General features: G+C 40.2%; 1 protein-coding gene across 4 annotated transcripts in view; it reads left to right on the forward strand.

Moving 5' to 3' along the window:
- Positions 1–11,502, forward strand: part of TRIM55 (tripartite motif containing 55) — a 57,311-nt gene that overhangs the window by 10,637 nt on the left and 35,172 nt on the right. For all 4 annotated transcript variants that reach the window (XM_061600302.1, XM_061600321.1, XM_061600310.1 and 1 more), the window contains exons 3-4: positions 2,715–2,880; positions 5,307–5,402. In XM_061600302.1, the coding sequence (XP_061456286.1) occupies positions 2,715–2,880; positions 5,307–5,402 (262 nt within the window). The remainder of the gene's footprint in view (positions 1–2,714; positions 2,881–5,306; positions 5,403–11,502) is intronic.

Raw genomic sequence — 11,502 nt, forward strand, 5'->3', positions numbered from 1 at the left:
TTAAAACAAAAGGGGGTGCCACAGTATCTGATTGTCCTGATGCATAACCTATACTCTGGACAAGAAGCTACTATAAGGACAGAATATGGAGAAACCGATTGGTTCCCCATTGGAAAGGGTGTGAGATGGGTGTATTTTATCACCCTATTTGTTTAGTCTATATGTAGAACATATCATACAGAAAGCAGGATTGGACCAAGATGAAGGAGGTGTGAAAATTGGAGGGAGAAATATCAGTAATCTAAGATATGCAGACGAATACCATACTACTAGCAGAAACTAGTAAAGATTTGAAATGAATTGCTAATGAAAGTTAAAGAGGAAAGCACAAAAGCAGGACTACAACTGAACGTCAAGAAGACTAAAGTAATGACAACAGAAGAGTTATGTAACTTTAAAGTTGACAATGGGGACACTGAATTTGTCACGGATTACCAATAGTCAAGAAATTAGTAGAAGGCTAGGACTGGGGAGGGCAGCTATGAGATGTCCTCAAATGCAAAGATGTATCACTGAACACTAAAGTCAGGATCATTCAGACCATGGTATTCCTGATCTCTATGTATGGATGTGAAAGTTGGTCAGTGAAAAAAGTGGATAAGAGAAAAATCAACTCATTTGAAATGCGGTGTTGGAGGAGATCTTTGCACGTACCATGGACCGCAAACAAGACAAATAATAGGGTGTTAGAACAAATTAAACCAGAACTATCACTAGAAGCTAAAATGATGAAACTGAGGTTATCATACTTTGGATACATCATGAGAAGACATGATTCACTAGAAAAGACCATAATGCTGGGAAAAATAGAAGGGAGTAGAAAAAGAGGAAGGCCAAACAAGAGATGGATTGATTCCATAAAGGAAGCCACAGACCTGAATTTACAAAATCTGAACAGGGTGGTTTATAACAGATGCTATCAAAGGTCTTTGATTCATAGGGTTGCCATAAGTTGAAATTGACTTGAAGTCACACAACAACAACAATCTTCTAGTTGCTATTTAATTGATTCAGAGAAAAGGCGTTGTTTTGCAGAATACAGAGCATCTCTCCAGTGGGGCTTCTTTGGATCTATAGCACTGAATAACTGCTGAGACATTCTTGTGAAAATGTATTCCCTTGGGAAAGGGCACTATGCCAAAAGCTGAAGCTTTATGATATTTCATATATATGAGCCTGGTCCTTCTAGGATAGGAAGATGACATACATGACAGGTCTCCCGAACATTCAACAGTCGTATAGAAGAGGAAATTTTCTTCTTCTACACAACTATTAAAAGTGCAGAAAGGACCCCTGTTTTCTTCTGGTCACCCTAGTTCTTTCAGTGGGCTGCTGCAGAGTAAGAGGTCCATCATTTCAACACCAAGTCTGCAATTCTATGTCCACTTACCTTGGAATAAGTGCCACTGAACTCAATGGGACTTACTTCCAAGTCCCAAGTAAACATGCATTTGACTGCAGCTATTTTCATAACTAGCCATTGTTACCTTTCTTGCTTGTGTCTTAGTAACTGCTAACTAAACGTGATTCCAGTGTTCAGTGAATGCTGGTCATTTTGAGTTCACAAGTGTTTTTTCCTTCCTTAAAAGTGCAGTCACTCCAATCCTTGCTGCTAATGCCATTCTGAAGGTTGCTTTACAACTCCAGTGTGCACGTGTGGAAGCTTCTCTTACTCTCTGGAACTAACAGGACTGACCACATTTTATATGTAAACATATGTAACTAAAAACTTATGACTGCTTTTCCTAGGGGAAAAGCAGCATCTGGAGGGGGGATTTGGAGGAGAGAAGCAGAATGAAGGAGTGCTTAACCCTTTGTCTCTCCAAAAAATCATTTGAAATCAATGGAAGGGGGAGGATGTTTGGCTTGGAAAGCAATTTGGAAGAGAGAAGCAGTGGAAGGGGAAAGGGTTAAGCACTCATTAGTTCCTCCTGCCATTTCTCTGCTCCCCCCCACCAACACACACTGCTAAAAAGTTTTCTTTGTAATGTAGAATTGCTAGCAAGTTTACTTGTAGAACTCTTTAAATTCCCACCCAAACGTTGCTTACCTGATTTGATTTGGTTATAATACAAATATTGGTCCTATATTTTTCTATAGGTCTCATTCATTTCCTCCACTTGTTTTTCTCTTAAGTGTTAGAAACCAGAAGATGGGAACTTCTCCCTCTGCATAGTGGGTATAGGATCAATGAATTCTGGGAGAACTCGGGTAGGAGGATTGCAGACCAATATAGGGTAAAAGCAGACACATTGTGAGGGGATGAGATCCACACTGGATCTCTGAAAAGCAGCTTCTGGAGACGTATTTAGGTGAAGTATCCAGTCTGCTATAGTATGGATACTGGGATTGTCTATTTCCAATTATCCTGTCTCTGTCTGTCTGTCTCTCTTTCTCAATACCACCACTTTTTTGGGTCATACTCTTCTGTGGGAGAGAGAATAGTAATAAAATGTATATTATTTGTATATTGGAGGAGGTCCCAAGTTCAATACCTGGTATCGCCACTTAAAAAGATCAGGTAGTGTGGGATAAGAAAGACCCTTTGCTTGAGATTTGGAAAGCTGCTGCCAGTCAGAGTAGACAATATAGGGCTAGATGGACCAATAATCTGTCCTGACATTTTGCCTGTTTTGTTTAGTCTTTTAAGTGATGCTGACTGGGATTTGTTTCTTATTCTTCTTCTTATTATTCTTGGTTAACTACATTCACAGGCCTGAAAGAAAAACTGAGCAGCCAATGTGTGAAGAACATGAAGATGAGAAAATTAATATTTATTGCCTGAATTGTGAAGTACCCACATGCTCAATGTGCAAAGTTTTTGGTGATCACAAAGACTGTCAGGTCGCTCCCCTCACAAATGTTTTCCAAAGACAGAAGGTAATTACAAAAAACCCTCCAAATGGTTTTTTTTCCGTAGAATTCTAGCAGCTTTGGAAAAGAAGGAATAAAATTCTCTCCATGGTGTAATCCATTATTGTGGAATAGCAGTTTCATTGTCCTTTTCATAAAAACAAATTAATCCGGAGTGCATGCAGTTGCTTATGTGTGATGTGAAACCCAGAACTGGAAGGTCCCGACCAAGGTCATCTTGTTGAGGTCCTGTGCCCTGGCAAGAACTTTTTGACTTCTCTAAATCTATCTAGCCTGCTGTTACAGCTGGCAGACACATTACAACCAACAAGTAGATTAGCCTATGGCATGGAAATCTTCCATGCCAATGTCAGTTGGCACCACAATCAGGAATGTGTGGCACTGGGCAATCCAAATGGTGACTAGACCAGCTTTCAAACATAATAGCCCTCAGTATGATGATGATTTGTGGAAGCATGTCTTGGCATTTCCCTCACAGCTGCCATAATGCATGAAATAAGCATGCCTTGTTTCTTTGAGCCCATCTGCACTAAACATTTAAAGTAGTATCATACCACTTTATATAGCTGTGGCTTCACCTAAAGAATTCTGAGAACTATAGTTTGTTAAGGGTGCTGACAGTTGTTGGGAGACCCCTATTCCAAGAGCTACAGTTCCCAGACTGGTTTAACAGTCAATCCCTCTTCCAAGGTAACTCTGGGATGTATAGCTACATAAGAGGGATAGGGGTCTCCTAATGACTCTCAGCTGCTTTAACGAACAGGATTCTTTGGGGAAGCCATTGCTGTTTAAAGTGGTATGATACTGCTTTAAATGTGTGGTGTAATGAGGCCTTTTTCTCATGTGTGCTGTTAAACTAAACTCCTCTTTATCAGGGCCAGCTCCAGGTTTGAGAGTTCCTCAGCAAAGTGCCCCCTTGTGGAATTTTCTCTCTTATACCAGTGGGTTCTCCTGGCGATAGACACTTACTCATAGCCACTGCAGGCAGCAGCATTCCAATGAACTGCAATTTTAATTTCCCACAATGCCCCTGAATGTAGCATTGCTTTGGTGCATTATAGGAAATGTAAATAATGGCTTCCAGATCCCCACTGGGGGAAGTGTCCATTCTAATTTCTCACAATGCCCTCGAACAATAAAGTGGTGGCTTGAATTCCAAATCCTGCCATTTTATTGTTCCAGGGCATTGTGGAACAGTATTATTCTGCTTATTAAGTTTGTGGTTATTGTTGTTGCTGTCCTCTCAAACCACCCCAGTTTGCCTGTAACTTTCTTTAAAAGATGGTGATCAAATGTTCACCATTTTTGACCAGAGACTCATATTCTAGATGTGAGGAGAAGGTACTAATCTTTGCAAATTGGTACATTTTTGTCTACTTTTCAATTAATAAGGGAACATTTTATTTTGCCAATAATTTCTTCAGTAGGAAATAGAAAGGCTGGGCTATGCTCCCAGAATCCTTTGCTGCCATCTGTACAAGATCTCTTTATTTTTAACCCAGCATTCACTAAACAGCTGCTTGTTTGGAATACCCTCTAGAGGAATGCAACTCAATTTCTTGAAAGTTCTAGTGTGGCAGCCACCAGACAGAGCCAGTTTACAAGTACAGCCTTTGAATGGAACCCATAATTATATTTATTTGTGAACACTATAGCTGGGTAGATGCTTTTGGGAGGTGGGGACATCCAACTGAATACAGTGAAAGCTGTCCATGGCTTCCTCCTATCTCCTTTCTGAGATAATTTGTAAGAAATTATGTTCAACAAAGCTATCTGTGGAAAGTATCATGAATATGCATGTCAATGATTATATTTCTCCCAGAAATAATGTAAAATCTATATATATGCCCTCTCCTAAATTGCAATATTTAGGAGATAGTTCCAATATTGTGTATTTAAAGTAAAAACACCAGCAAAACTGTGAACAGTTTAGAGGGGATGAAATAACCTGTCATGAAACAGTCTACAAATAATTTCAGAAAAATAAAAAAAATCATGCAAATCAAATGCTAATCATATTCCTGTACAGGAACAGAAGATCCTTTAATGAAATAAGTTGTGTTCCGGTAACTCAGGAGTAGCCAATGTGGTGCCCTCCAGATGTTTTGGACTACAACACCCATAATCCTCTACTATTGGCCATGCTGGCTGGGGCTCATGGAATTGGAGTCCTCCAAAATATCTGGAGGGTGACATGTTGGCTACCCCTGTAGGAGCATCATCTGCTGTGAAAGTATATTTCATCTCTTTGGAGTTTTCAAAAGAAGAATTTCTTGCATGTTCCAATAGTAAAATATGCATGTTTCCCCAAAACCCTTTCCTAGAAACTTTTTTTTGTGGGGAAGAGGTAGGGATGGATATCATTCTAAATTCACGCAATAAGGCCACAATATTTTAAACTCTCCTAAAGTTATATTTATTTTACATTATAGTCTGAACTCAGCGATGGCATTGCTGTATTAGTGGGAAGTAATGACAGGGTACAAGGAATTGTAACTCAGTTGGAGGATACCTGCAGAACAGTTGAGGTAAGCACCACAGTTTACATTCCACCAAACTAACTGTTTATAAATTGTTTCATTTGAGACTTTTGATTTAACCTGTTCTAAGAGGTATGGATGAAGAATAGCATGTTCTCAGGATGCACAGAGCTTTTCTTTTTGACTGAAGAAGAGTTCTGTGGTGTTCAAAAGCTTGCTACCCTATACTCTATACAATCTATACCATAGAAGGCACCATCTTAACCATTTTAAAATATATCATATCTGCTGCTGGGGACAACCTGGTAAATGTATCATCCAGATTATAGTATGCTAAACGCAGAAGCCAGGAATAACACAGATGTCCCATGACAGAAGAGCCTGTAAGCCTTACAGTGTAGGCAATGGATATGTTTAGTAAACAAACCCAGATGACTCAAGCAAGTGCACTGGGCTACACCCACTGTGAAGGGGGAGGAGGAGGGCAGTCGCCAGTTAATGAACTGCAACTTTCAGTCCATTTACTCCAGAGCAATTACACTGACTTTAACAGGACCAATAAAGAAATCAGGAGGTCAGCCTTGGACTTCAGACACTGCAGATTCTCTTGGTCCAGACAATGAGCTTGATGTAGATAAATAACAATGATCAGTGCTTGAAATATGAGTGGAAAGACCCTTAATAAAAGCCAAAAGCCCCCCTTTGACTTCCCCTCCCGCAATTTTAGCTGATTCATTGTATCTGATAGCCTTCTAAAAGTAGTACCTAAGGCAATACCACAAAAGGTAAAAGGGCCAGTGCCTTTCTGGCTCCTCACTGGGAGGGACTGTGCTGCTGATTAGGTAGGAAAGATGTTCATCACCATTCCCACCCTTGTGATCACAATATTTACATACATGAGGTCATGCTGCATGGAAGTCATCCCCATGCCCTAGCCCTTACGGTGGATGTGTTGGGCAACAGCAATCTTGCAGTCAATGCCAGGTGGTCTGGAGCCATCAATTAAATTTCCCACAATGTTCCTGATGTAGCAGCATTCTGGGGCACTGTGAGAAATTAAAAGGGTGGCCCCAATGGCACCTGACTTCAGGTTTGAAGAAGCAATTATCAGTGCACTAGTGGGCTTTGTCGAGGTGCTATTGCCCCTGAAATTACTTTAGACAGGAGAATGCTAACACCAGGCTTGCTTAAAATAAATGAATAGGAAAACGAGAAAATTCTGAAGTCTGGTGGTTCATTTCTAGTTTGACATTGGAAGATATAATAAAAACACGCATACTTTTTTTTCCATTGCAAAATGAAGCCTTTCTCAAAGGGTTAATTTCCTGTTGTTGCCAGGCCTACATGACCTTAGTTTATGACCTGCCACTTGCTACCATTTTACATCAGAAGCCATAACTCTCATGAGGGTCAATTAGAGAGTGTCAGTGCTTAATTGGAATACCACGTGGTTTGCTGACTCTGCACACTTATTCCAGATAGGTCAGAAAGGGCATCTGAAACCTGCCACTCCTCTCATGACATCGTTCAGATACAAAAAGAGGCATTTACCTTTTCAGATAAGATCTCAAGATACCATTAGGTCCCCCCACCGCCGCCCTTGCATTTTTGTTTGATTTTTTACCTAAAGCAAGAGTACAGACTGCAATCTCCAACAGGAGACTGGCAATTGGGAGGATGCATACTAACTTTTTCTTCTTCTCTGGTTTTGCACCTTTAAATCAGCCATCCTAAAGATTATTATCACCCTGTTTGAGGGTAGCACCAAAAGCTTTTGGTGGGAGGAGGTGGGCAATATGGAAGTAGAAAATTGGAAAAAGAGTAAAGATGTCCTCTGTCAGTCTTCCATGTGTCGGTTGAACCTTGGATAGTGCTGCTGACCATGTTCTAGACTGAAGTGTCTGCTTGTCCAAGTAGGCAGTACCAGGCAATTCCTGCTATCTTTTGCTAGAAGGAGTTGACTTATGACAAGTATAGATAGCTAAAGATAGGAGAATACAAAGGATGCACACTGATATTTAAGAGTGTAAAATACATAGACTAGGGGTGGGGAACCTCAGGCCCAAGTGCCAAATGTAGCGCGCACCCCCCCCTCACGCCTCTCTATCTGGTCTTCAGGACTCTCTGCAGGCTATACTCCTCACCGTCCCTGCTCTGTGCATCCTCACATGCCTTTGCCTGACTGAACTGTGATAATGCCTCTTGCTTGCTTGGATAGAAAGGGATGTATGTATAGTAACCTCTGCTTCTGCATGTAGCCTACTGTATAAGGATAAAGAGTCACATTTGCCTCTGGCCCCATCCATCACTGCCATGTGGCCCCTGAACAGTGTGACCCTTAAATTAAAAAAAGATTCCCCACCCATGATGTAAACAATACATAACCTGTGTGGGACAAAGAAATCTCTAAGATAAGGATGGGGAACCTATGGCTCTCCAGATATTGTTGGACTTCAGTTCCCATCAGCCCCAGCCAGTGTAGGCAAGGGTCAGGGGTGATGGCAGTTGTAGTCGAAAAACATATGAAGGGCCACAGGTTCCTCATCCCTTCCTTAAAATGATCCAATGCTCTTCACCTGTTTGTTGCAGCAGACTGAGGGCCAAAGAAGACATGTCTTTGTCACATAGTCTGAAGTTCTGTAGTTGAGTTGTTGCTCTTAACTAAATAGCCAGTAGGGGGCATAAACTGGACTAGTACCATGGCATTTAGGGGGAATGTCTGGAACACTTTGGTCCTACTGTGGTTCCAATCAGAACCTTTCCCACACTTGCTGTTTGCAATGAGAGGAAATAGCAAGCATGAAGGGAGGTACCCATCTGGGTCCTATTAGGGCCACAGTTGAGGCAAAGGAATGGTCAGGAACCTTCTCTGGCCTGTGCTCCAGCCAGCCAGGCATGTCATCTACAAGGATACTCTATTCCATTACCCTCCCCTTCCCAACAGATCATTCAGCGTTCTGTGGCCACGAAGCATGCTCAGTTGCCATTGGGCTGTTTTGGGAGGTGCCCTTCCTTATGGTTTTTTCCAAATGATTTTTTATACTTCTGTATACATTCTTCCTGTTTCTCAGTAGCCCTGTTTTGGTGATAGCCCTGTTAACACTCACCAATTGAGTTTGTTATTAGAGGAATCAGACCAAATAGGCCCACCAGATCATCATCATCATCATCAGTTTATTTTTATACCACTTTCCCACAAAATTATGCCCAAAGTGGCTCACAACATATCAAATGAAAATATCTGATATAAATATCAAATTAAAAAAACTGGATAGTATTTAACTAAATAAAAGTGTTAGTGCAAGAATTAGCACTAGTGCAATGGGACTTCCCCCCTCTCTTCCCCCCCCCAGAAGTGTCCCATGCCATTCCCAGATCTGCCCCTGAGAGTTGGGGAAACCTCCAGGATAGATTTTGGGGGTGCATGGAGAGGAGAGGTGAAGAATGTTCCGTTGCACAAGGAAAAATCCTTGCACTGATGAAATGTTTGTCTTAGTGCAATGCTGAATCCATTGTTACCAGACATGCCTCTAGGAAACCGCACGGACAAGAGGCTGAAGGCAACTGGCCTCTTTATATTGCTTGTACCCAGCATCTGATATTCAGAGGTATACTTCTTTTGAACATGGTGTTTCTTTTTAGCTAATATTATTAAATAAAACCACAGGAGAAATGGATAGAATAAGGGAAGTAAAAGATAGAGAACAGTTCCCTGGGTTGCTCCCCAACAACTCTTTCCACAGGAGGCATCAGACAGGAATGGTGTGACTGGCCTCACAAATACCATGAATAATGCTTTTTTCATTAGGGTTTTTTTGTTACTATAGAAGTGAATCTGTCTTGAAAGCACAAGTGACTTTCATGAAGTCCTTGCAAAATCTTTGCATCAGTAATTTAAACAAACAAGCAAAAACACAGTCTGGGAGAAACACACATCAGAGTGAAATCCAAACTAGGTGTGATACAGAACATCTCAGATCAGGATCTCCTTCATTAAAAAATAATAATATGTATGTTTGTACCAGCCACAGGAGGCCTGAATAGGACTGTGGCAATGGTCGTTGCCTTAAAATACCTTTCCCAATGCTGCCATCTGCCTCATAAGGGAAAACATACAATTATCCTAATGATAAACTAGATGATCCCTGGATAGCATTCAGGAGGATTCCAGAATATGAGTTAGTAGCACCCCTACCCCCCATATACCAAAAGAAGAAAGCAATTAAAATTATTGAACATCCAAAGCAAAAGGTTTTAAATAAAATATGATGGCCAAGAATGTTTAAATCCAAGGTCTTCTTGTTCTAATTAGCAGGAAAATCCATTGTAGTCTCTTCTGTAGGCAAAGCCAAGGAGACAAAATAATATACCAAAGGTGTTCAAAGTCTCTAAAAACCCCAAGCCAGAGAGAGAGAGAGAGAGAGAAGGGAAAATATTAGCAGTAAATTAAAACTTTGTTGTCAAAAAGGCTTTGCATTGCAAAGATAAAATTGGTTGCTATCAGGAATTTGCAGACCTTTTAAGTAAGTTAACTCTAGAAATTAGAATCACACCAAAGCAGAGGCTCCTTAACACTGAAGTTTTAAAAAACTTAAACAAAACCAAGACCTCAAAGGTTTTTAGAGAATGATACATTTAAGAAACAGAAACAATCTCCAAGACCAATGCTATGTTGTTACAGCAATGACTCACTTACATGCAATGCTCACTTTTTCCAACTAATTTCCAAATTTCAGAGATTGAGATGTTCGTGAGTCTTTTCACCTTCATAGCATTTAATAGGCTTTGCATCCATAAATAATCCAAGAGATTCTGGAAAACGGCAGTTATGTTCTCCATAAGCATTTCTACCCAATGATTCTTCTTTGTTTCACACTAAGTCCCTCTTTGATGGGCATCAGTTTGACCTTGAAATTTATCAGGTGAAGAGAATCTCCTGAAGAGACACAAATACTCCTTTTTCTGTTCTTGTTTAAGATGGGGGCCGCAATACATTGTGTAGCTGGAATCAAAGAGATTTAAGCAACCTGTATGTGAGGTCCCTGCCTTGTATTAAAATAAAATGTTTTCTGATCTTTGCTTAAATTAGCTTATTTAAGCTGAAAACTTTGAACAACTCACAGCTTCTAAAATAGAATATCTGATTATTTACAAAGGCAGATCCTGTTAAGCTATATTTACCTTCTGTAATTTGTACAGGGTTTTTGAATATTCAATTTATGTTAAGGAAAAATGTGTTTCATACTAATACAAATGTACAGGATATGTTTGAGGGGAATAATGTGAAAATAGAAAAGTCTATCTACTCAAAGAAACTGCTTAAAAAGGAGATACGTTTCATATTTTTAGAATGTGCTCTATAATTATGTAGAAATTTTTAGTTTCCTATCATTGGTTTTTTAAAATATTTGTCATATTCATCGTAACAGCAATAATAATAGTATTTTTAATATATTTTCCAAGACAAATTTGGCATTAGTGTACATTTTGAAAAAATTGCATCCCTCCCTCATTATTTTTGAATACTAAAGACCAGAGCTTGGAAGATTACTTTTAAAAAGGAATAAATTACAATTACTGTTACATGGCCCCCAAAAGGAATAAATTACCATTACAATTACAATTGCTCTGAAAGGAATTGATTACCGTTACTCAAAAGTAATCACTACAATTACGCTTAAGTTACATTTTAAAAAAACTAGAATACCTACAAGGTGCTGGCCTTGGCTGCTGCACACCTAAGTTGCCTAAAACAACATTAAAAATAAACACACACAGAGGTAGTAGAATAATTCTTTTTATCCATAAGATAGCAGTCATGGTCTCTCTGCTGGGAAGGGAGGCGGGAAGGGAGGCAGAGGCCACTACTCAGGTCTTTGCATATCAAACCAAGTGCAGCCCCCTACACACACACACACTCTCAGCCAGCGAGCATGACCTCTCTCATTTAACCACCTCCCGTACCCTGCCTGCCACCAACTAAGGGACACCCACCCAAGCAAACATTTTCACCTGAGATGCAAAAAAGTGAAAACACTGCAAATGCAGCAAAGTAGCCAGAGAGGGCAGCGGAGGCTGCTTTGTATGCCAAGTGCAAACACAGTATTCACACACACACACACACAGAGAGAGAGAGAGAGAGAGAGAA

This window comes from Rhineura floridana, chromosome 1, assembly GCF_030035675.1.
Source record: "Rhineura floridana isolate rRhiFlo1 chromosome 1, rRhiFlo1.hap2, whole genome shotgun sequence".
NCBI classification, from domain to species: Eukaryota; Metazoa; Chordata; class Lepidosauria; order Squamata; family Rhineuridae; genus Rhineura; species Rhineura floridana.